The 16,671-nt window shown below is 46.2% G+C and overlaps 1 protein-coding gene across 1 annotated transcript in view; it reads right to left on the reverse strand.

Annotated features, from left to right (window-relative positions):
* Positions 1 to 4,632: 4,632 nt before the first annotated feature.
* The window catches only part of NSFL1C (NSFL1 cofactor), a 138,697-nt gene continuing 126,658 nt past the window's right edge, over positions 4,633 to 16,671 (reverse strand). The window contains exons 8-9 of the mRNA XM_086932738.1: positions 16,497 to 16,661; positions 4,633 to 5,189 (exon numbers count right to left, since the gene is read on the reverse strand). Of these exons, the coding sequence (XP_086788864.1) occupies positions 5,027 to 5,189; positions 16,497 to 16,661 (328 nt within the window). The 3' untranslated portion in view covers positions 4,633 to 5,026. The remainder of the gene's footprint in view (positions 5,190 to 16,496; positions 16,662 to 16,671) is intronic.

Consider the following 16,671-nt stretch of genomic DNA (forward strand, 5'->3'; position numbering starts at 1 on the left):
AGATCACGTCTGGGCAGCAAAGCGAGGACTTCGCCACCTTCTTTGTTAAGAAGGTGGAAGCCATTTACAAATCTTTCCATATATCCCCTAGCGATCCCGCTGCTTCGCATGCTCCTCTCCCCACTCTCACTTTGGCAGCTATCCCCCCGGTTTCCCAGGACGAGTTTCTCACGCTGAGCAAGAAGGTCAAATCAGGCTCCACTATGGATCCTCTGAGGCCTTCCCAATTTATGGACTCCCTACCTGTACTACTTACACCTTTGTGTCAGGTAATCAATTCCTCTTTCACCACTGCTGTGGTGCCTTTGCTATGGAAGCAAGCAAGGGTACTCCCCTTGCTGAAAAAACCATCACTGGACCCGACTAAACCGGAAAGTTTCAGTCCTATATCTTTACTGCCTTGGGCTGCTAAAGTTGCTGAGGCCCACACCAACAACATCCTCTCGGGCTTTCTGAACAACACCGGCGTCTTGGATCGTTCCCAGAATGGCTTCCGCCTGGCCACAGCACAGAGACTGCGCTCTTAGCAGTGAGCGAACACCTGCGGACCATTCTTGATGAGGGACATACCGCAGCCCTGATATTGCTCGATCTAAGTCCCGCTTTTGATACGGTCTCTCATCGGATGCTCCTACATCGCCTAGAGGAGGATGGGGTGGTAGATCTTGCCTTGGATTGGCTTCGATCCTCTCTGTCTGACAGAAAATTCCAGGTCACTCCCCCCCCGACTTCTCTCAGATGCCCATTCCATCAAGCAGGGGGTCCCCCAGGGCTCGGCATTGAGCCCATTCTGTTCAACCTGTATGTTCAACCCTGGCTGCGGTAGCGATGGACCATCGCTTGACCATGGTCTCGTATGCTGATGATATGCAGCTGGTGGTGGCCCTCTCTGATGATCCTACGCGGGGCGCCTGCAAATTTCGGAGCGGCCTAACGGCAGTCACGCACTACATGACCACCAACTGCCTTCAACTCAACGCTAATAAATCAGAAGTGTTGTTGGTGTAAAGAGATAAAGGCCTCTGGAGTACGCAATGGTGGCAAGCGACCTTGGGCAGCGCCCCCACCCCTAAATCGGCAGTGTAAAATCTTGGGGTCTGGCTCGACTCCACTCTTGGGTTTCAGGAACACACCAAGAAGGTTGCAGGCACCGGCTTTGGCCTACTCCAAGGACTGAGGCCCATGTTCGATTTATTCGGTCCACCTACCCACAAGATGATAGTCCAGGCGACTATTTTGTCCAGACTGGACTGCTCCAACTCACTGATTCTAGGCGCTAACAAGGCAGAAGTGACTCGTCTCCAGCGAGTCCAGAATGCAGCCGCCAGAGTCTTGTTGAGGCTCCCTAGAACGTGCTCCGCGAAGGGTGCAATACGCGGTCTACATTGGTTACCCATGTCCAAAAGGATTGAATTCAAAGCGCTATACCAGTCTTTCAAAAATACTAAAGCTTTCATCCCCTGAGATTCTGTCTAATCTGCTGGTCCCGTATGTACCCACCTGCCAGCTACGCTCTGCTGAGCAATATTTGGCTACGGTCCCCCGGGTGAAGTGCCTTAGAGCTGGGGGCTGGTTCTTCCGGTATCTAGCCTCTAAACTGTGGAATTCCCTCCCTTTTCAGATTTGCCGCCTGGATTGCTTGCTATCCTTTCGTAAGGCCATCAAACCCGGTGTTCCCCTTGGTCTAGTCCCTAGCTTTCAACTGACACTGCTACCAGTACCGAGTCGCCTCTTCGCTGAGGCAGCTGCGCGCTTCAAAAAATTATCTAACATAACTATGGGTATATTGGCTTCAGATTCGCCATCTGGCCAGAGTTGAAGTTTGAAGCTGGATTTGGGTTCCTCGAATGTCAATCATGAGCTGTCTTACTGGAGCGGGAGCACCGTCAACAAAGAGCTTTGCTTGCAGCTTTTCTTGAGCTTTATCTTTGACTTGTCCTTGGACTTTGGTTTAAACGTTCCTGAAGATGGAGTACAGGACTGGAACCAACCCAGTTTCTTGTGCTTAGCAACGTAATGTTTGGCTTTGTACTATCTGATTAATTTGGATGTATCAGGAAGTATTTGATGCAAGACTTAGTAATGCTTAGTGTCGAAGCGCAGGGCGGGTCAATGACCGACATCTGTTTGAGGCACATACAGCCCAGCTTGAATCCCAATATTTTCTGCGCCAACATTCCTGCACACTGCCTAACAGTAAAAAAGTTGTTAGGAATGGAGCTATGGATATCTGGCTCCTGGAGAGGAAAAAGAGGAATTAAAATGAGTCTATGGTGCGAGGCCTATATACTACTGTGTCATAACGTCCATAGGCGGAATGAGTTGTGATGGAGGCTGATGGCACCACTTGCCAGCAAGCAACAGCTTTCTGGATTTATCCTGGCACCTAGGGAGGTTCACAACGCAAAAAAAATCTGCAGATAGAAGTATCCAGACGAAGATAAAATAAATAGAATAGCTAGATAAGATCGACAGAATGGCTTTTGCTCAGCAATATTCATGCACTGCTCTGTAAATGGGCAGCCACACTTTACTCTATGTACCACACCATTGGGCAAGGCATCTGCCCACTTAAGCCATTGGTTCCCCTCTATGTGAGTGACATCATTTTGCTTGTGCACCATATTGTCATTCACAAAGAAAATAGTCCTTGTTGGCATGTATATAAATATATATACACACATACATATATTCCAGCACCTCCCTGCACTTTGATACCAACCATCTTGAACAATAAACCGACACTAAAGTATGCCAACTATTCAACAACTCGTGTCTGCACAAACAGTAGGCCATCTTGGAAATATATGTTTTTCTTTATGACTAAAATCATTCAAAGAGGGCTCATGTGTGAGTGCATGCATACAGACACAAAGGCAACAATTTTCAAACATATTTTTAGGATTTACGGGGGAAAACAAATCCAAGATGACCACACAGGAATGCTCACTTATGCCTTCTTTGAAGTTGCGATAACACAAAAACATGGGGACTATGCCCACTGTTCAAGCACCTGAAGTTGCCGGCTCCAGTCACTCAAGGCTCCTCGCACTATCACCCCCGTTTCAAGGCAAGCTCAAACTGCTTGCCCTCACACAATCTGCTCAGGCTGAAAGCCTCTTGGCTTTCCTAGCTGCAAGTCTGTTAACATGTCCCAAGCTCCTTCTATTATGGACCATACACCTGCACACAAGTGCCATGTGGAGCAGTTCCAGAAAAAACTAGTATAACAGTAGATATCAAGCTACTCCATCTGTTATAGTGCAGTAAAAGTGAACATGCAGGGCGCTACTAATGACTTTTGCAGAGCACGCACTCGCAACGACTCTCACAAAGAGAACACCGATGCTCCACTGCCTAGAATGCGCACACTCACACACAACACTGCTAATGTACCACACACAGGTTAAGGAATAAGAAGGCCGGCTGCACGCACTCGCACACACACCCTTCAGGTGACAGTATACTTTCTTAGAAATCAAACAGCACCACAAAGATCTTAAGAAATCCCAACTTTACTTCCGCATTTTAGGTTCCGAGAGGTTAGGCATCTGAATGCATGTCAATTTCAAAGGTGTAAAGAACCCTGATCAAATCACAGCAAGCACCAAGGGTTCCTGGGTATTACTGTAACAATCAAAACTCTTATAACCCAAGAATGAGAATCCAGGAGAGGGAACCGAGGCAGGGAGAACTGGTTAAACCCAGCAAAATAAAATCTACAAGATTTCAACTTGCGAAGTTTCTTATAACCCCAGGACCAAAACTTTAAATCAATGAGAAACCCACTCGTCCAGGGATAAAAGGTAATCCTACAACCAAACTGCATCATGCATGAACATTGTCACCCACTGGGAAGGCACCCTTCAAATTTAGGGAGAGGGCAGGCATTTCAATAAAATAAAGCAACAAAATATGTAAAAGGTTAGGAGTGATGGCCCTTAAGGCACATGCATCAGGTGTAAAACCCCAGACCTTTGGAATTATACACTAAGGCAGTACTTCTGTAGGGAAACTGTCCAGACAGCAAGTGGTGCCTCTTCAAAAATATAAATAGCTACTGTGTGATCCTGAAGAGTCCTCAGATGATCGGCTCAGGGCACCATTGTGGGTTAAAAGGAAACTGGCTGGCTGGATCAGTGCGGTGGGAACAACGGGAATGCAACAGACCGAGTGGCGGTTAGAAGGTCTGGCGGTCTAAGCATTGCAGGCATGGTGGTGATAGGAGGACAAAAAAACAAAAACAAAAAGGAAGTGAGGACAGGACTGAAACCGATCTATATGGCCAATGCCAATTTCACTTAAGAGATTAATTTATGCTAAACCCCAATGTCAAGGTCCATCTATAGCTGCTTCATCACACACTGATGCACGCCGCATATCCATTACTCCTAGTTAACCCTTTGAGCAATCAAACAACAACCAACCTCCACCTTAATTAAACATTTGCCCACTCCAAGCAGTGCAACTAAGTGCAAATTGTTGTCAAGTGCAACATAATCAGCCCATGAAATGTAAGTTTGTGTGTGCAGCAGTTCTTGTGAATCTAGAATTTATTTCTGCCCGAGGTAGGACACAAATGAAGATCGCTTCTTCACCACCCCCGAGGCATCTACACAGTGGCTGCACCTATTCACCTTATGACCAGCATTTAATAAGCATGAAGGAAATGAACAATGAAGCACAAGGCTCTTTTGAAGAACAGACTGAAAAGGATTTGAGCTTTCCCACTCAGTTGAACAACTTGTCAGGACCATCGTAGCCAGTATGACCACTTCCCCCGAACTGCTGCAAGGTGACAAGATCGGGACAGTACAATTGTGCTGAGGTCGGTAGGCTTTTTCTTTTGGAGTCTGACGATCATCAAAAAGCTTGTGAGTAGCAACCGAGGAGAGATTAAAACTGCATTCATCTGTGAAGAGCCCAGAATGACGAGAGAATGAGAAGTGGTAACAGGCAGGGTCCCCACAAGCCTGAGGTGCATGGGTATTACATCAAGGAGCGACATGGGAAGAGTCAGAGCCAGTTACACCATTCGCAGGACGATCACAGCGTTGAGAAGATTTGCTTCCTTCAGGGTCAGGTTCTCATCAGACAGCTCCTTGTTGGGGAAGGTGGTCATCAAGACAAAGCCGGTAGCTGCCATGGCTGGACGGGCTTCAGCAATGAAGAGGCGGACGTCTCGAATCCTTATGAAGAAGAGGATACAAAGGACAACAGAAGATTCATTTAACACAAGGATCACAGTGGGGGACTAGCTACTAACATTCACTACTTCCAATGTAGCAGTCTACCTCTCTACTGGTCCAAAATTGCACCCCCTTGATTTTCTATAAAGACATGTTTTCTCAATCTTGCGTGTCCAGCTGATAATCTTGTGAAAATTCTACCTCTGTGATCAAGACATATTTCTTCCTACCGAAGCCCTCACATACAGAGGTTCTAGATAGCCAAGCCGGGCACAGAACCGGAGGGAAGCTGGGGGAACTCAGAGACTTAGGTTAGCATGCCTTCGTATGCCAAGCAGGGGGGAGTACATCCTGTTTTTGAGATCCCTGGGGAGCACACTCCCTACGAATCGCAAAATACGATGACTTCCTACAACTCTTAGCTTATACAGAAGTGGAGGTAGTTACCAAGAAGGCCCCACAGTTAATCTAACATCATAGCAGTCAAGAACATACTATGCACAGAAAATACTGTGATGGGGTTGAAAGAAAGAAAGAAGACTGTGTTCAAGTAAAGAGACTGTGAAATGCGGATAGGAGTCAAAGAGGAGGATGGCAGAGGAACACAGTCAAAGAGCTCATACCTATTCTATAACCAACAATGTTTTATCATTAGCAGCTTTTGTTCTTACTTTATCCACCCAGTATCCTTCCCTAATTTCTCTTTTGGTTACTTTGAGATTTGTTACATCTCTATTCAGCCTCTGCCTTCAAAATCTCCATCTGAGAGCTGAGTCAGACTGTCAAGTTTGTAGGGCGAGCGTAAATCATTAACTTATGTTGTCTCATACCCATTTCTGTGCATCCACAGTGCTTTGAAGCCTCTTTGACACTCCATTAGACCTAGACGAAACTAACATGAGAATGTGCTCCATTCTTCAGCCTCCCCTTCAACGGTTTTCCCTAGTCCTCTCTCTTTCTCGTTTTTGTTGGCCAATAGTGGTCTGAAGGCCCCACAGGGCAGTATACCATTAACTTGTTTTCAGTATCCCTCCTTCACATGCCTGGACCAAAAGTCAGTACTAGTTATACAATAAGTTCCAGTGACAATAGGAATCTCAGCAGTTAGAAGGTGCTATATTTCTTGACACATGCATTGGTCTAATCTGCATCTCTTGCCTACTCTTGCCTAGGCGACCCGGAATTAGGCTGCCCAATTTAATTTAAAAAGCAAGAGGGAAACTTTTTCTTCAATAGAATTTATCTGCTCCTTTCTCAATAGTAATTTGTGAATTTCAGCTGAAAGCTACCGCATCAGTCTTCCATTGGCAATGAATATGCTACTTACCAGTATGCATCTGTTCTTGGCATGTAGGGCTGCTGACATTCATATCTGTGCATAGATCACCGCCTAGTGTTGGGTCCGGATGATCGCACATTGTTGTCCTGGAAGAGTTTTCGAAGTATCACAAGATAGGTGGCTCCTCCCCTGGACTACAGTGCGCATGGGCATCGACTCCATCCTCAGATTGTTTTTAGCCATTGTGGCCAAGATGGAGTGAAACTAAGTGAATGATGACCATGCTAGAAGTATATGTGAATGCTGCAGCCGCTACAGGCGCCACGGAGGAGGGCGGGCGATATGAATGTCAGCAGCCCTACATGCCAAGAACAGATGCATACTGGTAAGTAGCATATTCGGTTCGAGGCATGTGGGCTGCTGAATTCATATCTGTGCATAGAATACATAGCAGTCCCTCCATTAACGGCGGCCGCCCGTGCCAGCTGCAGCAGTTTGTAAAAGTGTTTTTAGAACAGCCTGCCCTACAGCTGCCTGCTGTTTGGAGTGCACATCAACACAATAATGTATTGTAAATGTGTGTGTGGTAAACCATGTGGCTGCTCTACATATGTCTTCCAAAGGAATATTTCCAAGGAAAGCCATGGAGGCCCCCAACTTTCTGGTGGAGTGGGCCCGTGGTGGAATGGTGAGAGTACACTTGGCTTTCAGATAGCAGATCTGAATACATTTAACGATCCACCTGGCTATACCAGCCTTGGAAATGGGGTTACCTTTGTGTTGTGGCGCAAAGGCAACAAAGAGTTGTTTAGTTTTCCTAAAACCCTTGGTCCTATCAATGTAATACATTAGGGCCCTTTTGACGTCAAGAGTGTGGAGCATTCTCTCCGCCAATGACTCTGGATTTTGGAAGAACACAGGTAGTTCTATAGTCTGGTTGATATGGAACTGAGACACTACCTTAGGAAGGAATTTAGGGTTAGTGCAAAGCACCACCCTGTTAGAATGAATTTGAATAAATGGCTCTTGGATAGTTAGTGCCTGGAGTTCACTAACTCGTCGTAGCGACGTAATCGCTATAAGGAAAGCCACTTTCCATGTCAAAAATTGAATCTCGCAGGAATGCAGTGGTTCAAAAGGGGGACCCATCAGCCTTGTGAGGACCACATTGAGGTTCCACTCTGGAGCTGGTGGCGTCCGCGGAGGAATGACTCGTTTGAGTCCTTCCAGAAAGGCTTTAATGGCAGGCACCCTGAAAAGTGAGAGGTGCTGTCTGTTTTGGAGATAAGCAGCCATTGCGGATAAATGTAAGCAAATGGAAGCTTAGGCCAGATTACATTTGTACAAATGTAAAAGATAACAAATGATTTTTTGAATAGATGCATCCAGCGGGTTAATGTTGTGGCCTGCACAATAAATGACAAACCGCTTCCACTTCGCCGCATAGCATGCTCTAGTGGTGGGCTTCCTTGCCTCCCGGATGATGTCCATACAGTCAGGAGGTAAGTTGAGGTAGCCAAACTCTAAGACCTCAGGAGCCAGATCGCCAGGTTGAGCTGTTGCGGATCTGGATGCTGAATGTCGCCATGGCTCTGCGTCAAAAGCCTGGGTGTGAGGCGCAGCCTTTGATGCGGTACCACGGACAGTTCCAGAAACGTGGTGTACCATGGTTGGCGAGCCCACGTTGGAGCAACCAGGATGAGAGTCATCGAGTGCTGCTTCAGCTTGCGTGCCATCAGCGGTATTAGAGGTGCTGGGGGAAAAGCGTACGCAAATTTGCCTGACCAGTTCATCCATATCGCATTGCCTTGCGACTGTGGATGTGGAAACCTGGCGGCGAAGCTTCGGCATTTTGCGTTCTCCTTCGTGGCGAACAGGTCTATCTCTGGATGACCCCACCTTTGGAAGTACGGGCGGAGTACCGATGGATGTATCTCCCATTCGTGCATTTGGTGGCTGTACCTGCTGAGCAGGTCCGCCATCTGATTGTCCTTGCCTGGGAGGTGTTCTGCCATGAGGAAGATGTTTCTCTGAATGGCCCACTTCCACATGCTCTGAGCCAGATGAGACAGCTGTGGAGAATGTGTTCCTCCCTGCTTCTGAATGTAGTACATGGCCGTCATGTTGTCCGTCCGGATCAACACGACCTTGTTGCACAGATGTACTTTGAAGGCCTTTAGTGCCATGAAGATCGCCATCAGTTCCAGAACATTGATGTGCATCTTCCTTTGCTGTTGTGTCCATAGTCCCTGCACAGTGTAATGGAGTACATGAGCTCCTCATCCCTGGAGAGAAGCGTCCGTCGTCAGGATGATCTGTGGCACAGGCTCTTGGAACGGTCGTCCCTTGCAAAGGTTTTGTGGATTCCACCAATGCAGAGAGTTGTATGCCCGACCGCTCACCAACACTAGGTCTTTCAACTGTCCGTGAGCCTGAGTCCACTGACGTGCTAAGCACTCCTGAAGCGGACGCATATGTAGTCTCGCGTGCGGGACTATGGAGATGCAGGAGGCCATCATGCCTATCAACTGCATGAACACTCGCGCTGGAAGCGAGTGTTGGGGTCTGAATTGTTGTATCAGCGATTGAATGCTGTTGACCCTCACTGAATTTGGCTGTGCTGTGGCTGCCAGAGTGTTTATCGTCGCACCCAGATACTGCCGTATGTGGGCGGGTTGCAGGTGGGACTTTGGGTAATTCAGTGAGAATCCCAGATCGTGAAGTGGGCGGCACACTGCTGGGCTGACTTTGCCTGGATGAGCCAGTCGTCTAGATAAGGGTAGACGTGAATGTTTTGTCTCCTTCCACCGTCGCCAGGCACTTTGTAAACACCCTGGGTGCTGTGGTGACCCCGAAAGGCAAAACCTTGAACTGGTAATGTTGGTTTCGGAAGGTGAACCGGAGGTATTTTGTGTGGACGGGTGCAGCGGAATGTGAAAATACGCATCCTTTAGGTCTAAAGTTGCGAGGAAATCCCCCTGACTGAGCAACGGTAGGACTTGCTGCAGGGTCAGCATATGAAAGTGTTCCGATAGAATGTACTGATTGAGGGGTCTGAGGTCCAGTATGGGTCCGAGGAACCCGCCCTTCTTTGGTATCAAGAAGTACAGTGAGTAAACTCCTGTGCCTCTTTCTTCCACAGGCATGAGCTCGATTGCCCCTTTTTGCAGCATGACGATGACCTCCTGCTGCAATAAGTGCAAGTGCTCGTTGGACATAGGACGGTGTCTTGGGGGCAGTTGGGTGGAGTGGATGTTAACTCCAGACAATAACCGTACTGTATGAGCTGTGTGACCCACCTGTCTGTGGTGATGGATTTCCAGACCGGCAGGAACTGCTGAAGTCTCCCCCGACCGGTGTTGCGTGGTCGGGGGGCAGTGACAAGGCGTCACTGTTTGTTGGTGGCAGAGGATGTGGAGTTGTTGTTTCCACGACCCCTGCCTTTGGCGCCATTACCACGATATCCACCTCGACTTTGTTTGGTGTATGTGTACTGCGTGTTGCCTTTGTAGTACTGCGTGGTTTGGGAGAGCTGGCCTCTGGAAACGCCTCTAGTGCTTGAGCGACGAAAAGACCCACCCTTGAATTGCTGGGACTGTAAGACCCCCATGGACTTAGCAGTTTCAGTGTCCTTCTTAATCTTTTCTAAGGTGGTGTCCACCTCTGGGCCAAACAGATGATCTGGATTTACTGTCTGATTAAGAATGGTGGTCTGTATCTCTGGCTTAAACCCCGAGATTCTGAGCCAGGCATGTCGTCTCAACATGACACTAGTGTTGACAGCTCTGGCCGCGGTGTCAGCCGCGTCCAGTGCACATTTAATTGAAGCATTGGATATTAGCTTCCCCTCTTGAATGAGCATCTCAGCTGCCTCCTTGTATTCGTCTGGCAGGTGCTGCAACAGGGTCTCCAGTGTGTCATAGTGTGCCCTGTCATACTTCGCTAGAAGTGCTTGTGTATTGGAAATGTGCCAGATATTGGCCGCTTGGGCTGCCACCCTTTTCCCTGATGCCTCAAAAACCTTAGATTCTTTGTCTGGGGGAAGAGCATCACCAGTTGTTTGAGAATTGGCCCTCTTCCGGGCATTTGAAACAACAAGAGAGTCCAAAGTGGAGTAGTGTGGCTCACTGGTTAGAGGCGGCAGACCTGTAAGCAGAGAACGGCCCGGGACCAGGGTTCAATTGGTGACAAACGGACTCGATAATTCTCGCCTCGGTGCCTACTCTAACCAGGGAACACACTCGGCAACTCTGGGCATTAAGCTTGCCTCATCTCAACAAAGGCCCCCCACAGACGCCGGGGAGGCCTGGTTTCACCTTGGAGATTCCCAGAAAGGGACCATCTCACAGGGAAAACCAGGACGGGTTCCCCAGCGGACTTCAGCGCCAGGATACTCCTTGGAGTCACAGTGCGCTTTACAAGTACACCCACAAAGGCAACTGTCCCTTGATGTAAGTAGGATCAGTAGGCGCTGGTTTATACTTCTTCTCAATCCTAGGGTTTATCACCCTGGCTCTGGTAGGCTCCTTAAAGATCTCCCCAGCATGTTTTAAGACACCCTTTAACATAGGCAGAGTTTTGACAGTTCTTTCTGAGACGGAAAAGGTATCAAAAAGAAAGTCCACGTCAATGGGGTCAGCATGGAGCTGGACGTCATGGTTTTTAGCCGCCCGTTCAATGAGGGCATTAAACGCTGCTGAATCCTCTGTAGGTGATGTTTTCACAGAATAGAGTTGAGTGCCTGGGGCAGAATGAGAATCACCTGGTCAGCACCAGCAGCCCAGGGTTCATTGGTATCATCAGGGTCTGTGTAGACAGGATAGCTGTACTCATCCTCATCATCGCCTTCCCCAGCGTCCACGTCAGAGTAAGTGGGTGACACTTGTTGCACACCGGGTGGACGTCGATGTGGGGATACTTGGAGTTGCAGACGGGACATCTCTTGAACGGGCTCCGTTCCATGATGAGTAGTCGATAGGGTCTGTGGCGTCGACTGGGCCCTCCGCGCCGAAAGCACGCGGTTGTATGGAATCCGGCTCGGAACCGAGCTGGAAGAATAAGGCATCGAACGCAAGACTATACCGACGAAGAAAACTAAAGACCTTTTGGCCTTAAGAAAGTTTATTATCGATTCAGACTAGATGGAACCAATATACATCCGAACCCAATGGCGGAAAAAAACAATCTGAGGATGGAGTTGATGCCCATGCGCACTGTAGTCCAGGGGAGGAGCGACCTATCTCGTGATACTTCAAAGACTCTTCCAGGACAACAATGTGCGATCATCCGGACCCAACACTAGGCGGCGATCTATGCACAGATATGAATTCAGCAGCCCACATGCCTCGAACCTTGATATCTATTTGTTGATATACTAGTTAAAATGTGTTTTCCTTTGCAACAGTATTATTATTTAGACTCTCACAAAGCGTGTATAGTCATTTCAAAATGTCTCTGAAACATTCTCCTGTACAAGGTATGTCAGCGAAGGGTCAACGGTCTAGATTCATAACATAATATAAGTTACCATTGCATGTTTATGCACATCACTGCCAGTTTTTCTCTTTTTTAAAAGGCAAGCCACAGCTTGTTCTTTACTGCCAGTAGTTATTTTGCCACTGAAAATCTTTCCAGTTCTATGCTGATCCTAGGCACCATCTTGTAAAGTGTAAGTAAATATTTCACTCTAGCATTAAAAATGCTTTGCGCATGGAGCTACTTGGCAGAAAAAAACACCATATATGCTACTGATGTTGACATCCATCGTACAAGCACCTGCCGTAACTCAAACTCTAGGGTACATATGAACCACAAATAGAGTTTGCTTTGGCCAGGTGGCTGCAGGTGTTTATGTGTATTTGCTGGTGGGGAGATGGAGGTGTTTTATACTTGGGGTACATTTGTGTTACAATAAGCTTTCCCACTTTTAAGTCTACAATCAGAAGGCCCAAGTCTTGCAAACCTTCTCTCGCATTATTGCATCTGATTACAACATGGAGGCCAGGTCTAGAGAGGCTGACTTCGAGCAGCTTTGTCCATGCAGATTGAGGATCAAAATGATTTGGAATTGCGATCCAGTCACAATCGACTGACAGTTTGGATCTTGTCCGGATGAGCAGAGGACCCGATACCCAAAATTAGAATGGCACCACAGCAAGGTGCAGAGAGGGAGAATGTTGCTGGCAAAGTGAGTGGAGTACTATAGTCTGTGCTCAGGAAAACATAGTGAGATAACCTTAGAACTTAAAAAGTCTCACTGCCCAAATAATCCACACAGAAAGCATCAAGTCATGGATACCACGTCGTGCCTCCCCATAACAGTCACTGCAAGGTCCTCCCATAAAAAATGTGTCCTTTAGGTTGACAGACTGAGTCACACAGTGTGTAGGAGTGTTTTCAGAAACCAAGGCTGTCTCTTAGGTTATTCTAAGGTTTGTGGGAGACAAATTTCCTTCCTGCCTGTAATGCTGGGAGTTGAAGGCAGCTCATTTTTTTGAAGCAAGCTGCTTTTTCTTTTACCTGAAAGCAGCAGCATTTCACATTTTCCTTACATTAGCTCTCATTAAGTGCTCCTCCTTATACACACACACCATCATACTGAAGTCATTGTCTCCTCATGAAGGCTGAATTTATGAACTATTTAATGCCCAATCTGAGCAACAATATTACATCAGAGTGGTGTCTTAGAAGCTATAATGTAAGGGAATCTAGGTTAGAATGTAACAGTCATCAGAGGTCTGGTGAGCTAGAAGCAATTATGAGAGGCTGTGCTGACAGGATCTTCTGGTGAAGATGGCATTATTATACCCTTGTAGCTGCTGAGTGCTATACCGGCTGTTAAAGACCCTGAACCTGAGGTTCGGATTGGGCCTATAATGATGGAGGGGGTCTTTATCAACCTGAATCCCGAAGCAGAAGGGCTAGAAGGCTATTAGAACTTCCACCCACTAAGGGTTAGAAAGTAATAACGATAAATAATGGTTTCAGGTGGCCTTGTTTGTATAAAAACTTTACAAGCAATCAGCAAAACACATTTGGCTTATTTCTCCCTTTTGCTTTCAGCTCTCTTAAGTGTGCCCTGCATATTCCCTTTCAGAGTTTCTAGGGAGCAACATCCCTATGAAAGAAAACTACAACACGAGATGAACAGCTATTACTCTTGCCATCTCCACCCACTTAGCACACTATACCTGTATGCTTCAGAGACAATGCTGTACACAGAGCATCAACTTAAGATATTTCATTGATATAATAGAAAGTGATCCATATTAAAGCTTCGCTGCATTTTAAGCAAAAGGTACTGGTTACAAGCAGAGATAGAAAACAGGAAAAGGACCAAGTGAAGACATTAAAGGCCCGATTCATAAAGGAAAGTGTTGAGTCTAGAAAGGAAACAGCCAACAGCCTACCAGAGAAGACATGGTGGTGGTAAGGGTGTTCATGGTCGGAAGGAGGACTTCAACAACTCTTCCCCCTGCACCCACACCACATTACACTACTGTGCACAAATGATAGCTGGGGAAATGGGCCACAGGGAGTGGTCTAATTTGTTATCTCCCCCATACATTTGCGACACAATGGTTTTAATAAAACCCATATTGCAGCCAATCTATAACTAAAAAGGCTCTGCACGCAATTGGGGTAATACAAATTCCACAGGCTAAACAAACCAAAAGGATAAATAGGATGCAGATGATAGTGAAGACAAATGTTGCCTTCCGAAAGCCCTAAAGATCCACCATCTAAAACGTAAGATTGCCAGAAGTGGTTGGGCTTTAGTCACAGACGTGCCTACTGTCAGGTCCTACTCATAACTTCCCAGGGTGGGAAGAGGTACTCTGGGAAGCACAAACAGTGCTGCACAACAAAACATAGGCTACTTGGTTGCAGCATGTGCAACAGAGTGATGCAAAATACTATACATATGGTATTTCACTAAATATATAACTCCTATAAACACATTGCAGGGGGGGGGGGGGGGTGTAAAAGAAATCAGGGGATGACTAGTCCAAAACCATCAACTGCTGTTGGATGGGGGTAGATTTCAAGAGGTGGTGATTACCAACACCGAAATTGCGAATCTGGTTCAGTTAGGAAATCCTGGATGGTTAATATACTGAAGGTCAGAACAGACAAAGCAGCGTTTGCTTGCTCATGAACTGAATGAAACTGTAGAAGGTGCAGTTTGGGAACTAAGGCCAATCAGGTGTAACCTCTCCACTCCTGTGGCATTTTCTTGAGTTTGACTTGGGGAAGCCATGTCACAATTAGAGACTCTAAAGAGAACATCCTTTTTGATCAAGTTAAAATGTTATGTGCCCGGGTTAGGGCCATGAAGCAATGCTGCACATTTTCTTACATTGTGTTCTTTCTGCACAATAACATTTTACTGTGACCGTTTGCACATATTTGCGTGTGTGACAATTTGGATTAGTTGCTCGGAAACTGCTTTGCTTATACATTTCGCTTTGCGCAACATGATCATGATGTCTCGAAAACAGAATACAAAGCCTTTACGCACGCTGTTCAAATGTCGTTCTATCATCATCCATGGAGTGACAGGACTATCTACATAGCCTTAACAATGCTAATCTGCATATACATCGCAAGGGTGCTTTCTATTATAAATAAATAAGCATTTCCGGAGGTTAGTCAGAGGAGACCCGTCTGCTGACAGAGGTCCCTGCAAGCTGAGGCTTTGCCAAGCAGTTGCCTCACACCTCCATGAGGGGTGTCCAGTTTGTGAGCAACGCGGGGTCCTACAATATATACTGCCAGGTAATGGGGTTATTTCATCCCGTGGGGGGATTCTTGGCTATACACTCACATACACTCTAAATGCACGTAGAGTAGGGTTTGCATAGTAGGAGTACACCTCATTACTACCTTGTTATATATGCCTGCATATATACAGTGTTTGAGCACCATGGTGGAACTATAGCCCCTATTTACTCTTTTGGTGCTCGGAATCACTTTCATATGCACAATAATAAATAAAAGAGCAATTATTTGTCAAACTAGCTTCCTGGAAATACAGCATATTTTTGTACAGTAAGTGGAGCCCATTTAATCTCAGAGGAAATTAATCTGAAAAATGTCAAATAGAAGAACATGAGTGATTGAAATATAGCAATCCAACACTTAGCACACAGTGCTTTTCTCATTGGCCTAAAGCACACTGGTTATAAAAGGTCTCTTCTTGGTGAACTGAAGTGAATTTTAACTGAAATCAGAAAATAAATACCAAGAGTTCCTACAATTGGCCACTGCACAACAGATGGAAGCAGCTTTTCTGTTACAGGAAGGATGAAAGTATACAAGCAACAAGTGATCATCTCTGGAAACAGAAATCTACAAGACTGTCTTTGTGCCACATGAGAGGCACAGAGGAAATTCTGAACAGTGAGGATGTTGTGATTCAACTTTGAGCAGTATGATGTCCAAAATCAAAGAGGGACTGAACAATTCACTTCCTTGTGGAACTCCAAAATACATTACGTAAAAGGGCAGTCAGTAGTCCTTAAATTAATTCACTAACTTTGGAACTTTTTACTGGACACCACCACTTTGGATTTATACTCTGCTAATTCTGAAATCCTTTCAAAATATATTTTAAGCTTCCATCATCTTTCCTATTCTATGTACTGAAATCCAAATCCTAGGGTTTGAGATGACCGTTTTCTTCTTTTATAACTTGCTGCTACAAGGAGATTTAACAGCCAAAGATTTTAAGGGAGACAAATACAACTGTGGCAAGTCTGTTGTGTAAAGGGAGCCTCTATGACGGAATTCTAGTGGACATCAGTTACACCATTCTTGAGTACCATGTTGGAGTGATAAATCTCTGCATACCATTGTTACCCAGTGATTCCTCTCCAGTGATGAACATCAGCAAATCCCATCAAGCATAAAACTATTTCCAAATCCACTGGCAACAAACCAGCAGTACCAATGACCTCACAGACTTCCCTTGCTACCCATTTGCAATTTTGATTCTCCTTCAGAGTCTTTGTGGTAAGTTTATATACCTGTGACTGTGGTTGAATTTTTGAACAAGTCGTCCGCCATCTGCAAGCCGGATTTGAATATTGGTTACAGGCTCAGACTCGTCAATTGTGACCAATGAGCTGGCTCTGGCCTCGTTCTCTGCCTGCTGAGACTGAGAGCTTATCCCGATCACCTGTGGGGTAGTGCTATGTAGGA

This window comes from Lissotriton vulgaris, chromosome 7, assembly GCF_964263255.1.
Source record: "Lissotriton vulgaris chromosome 7, aLisVul1.2, whole genome shotgun sequence".
Classification (NCBI taxonomy): Eukaryota; Metazoa; Chordata; class Amphibia; order Caudata; family Salamandridae; genus Lissotriton; species Lissotriton vulgaris.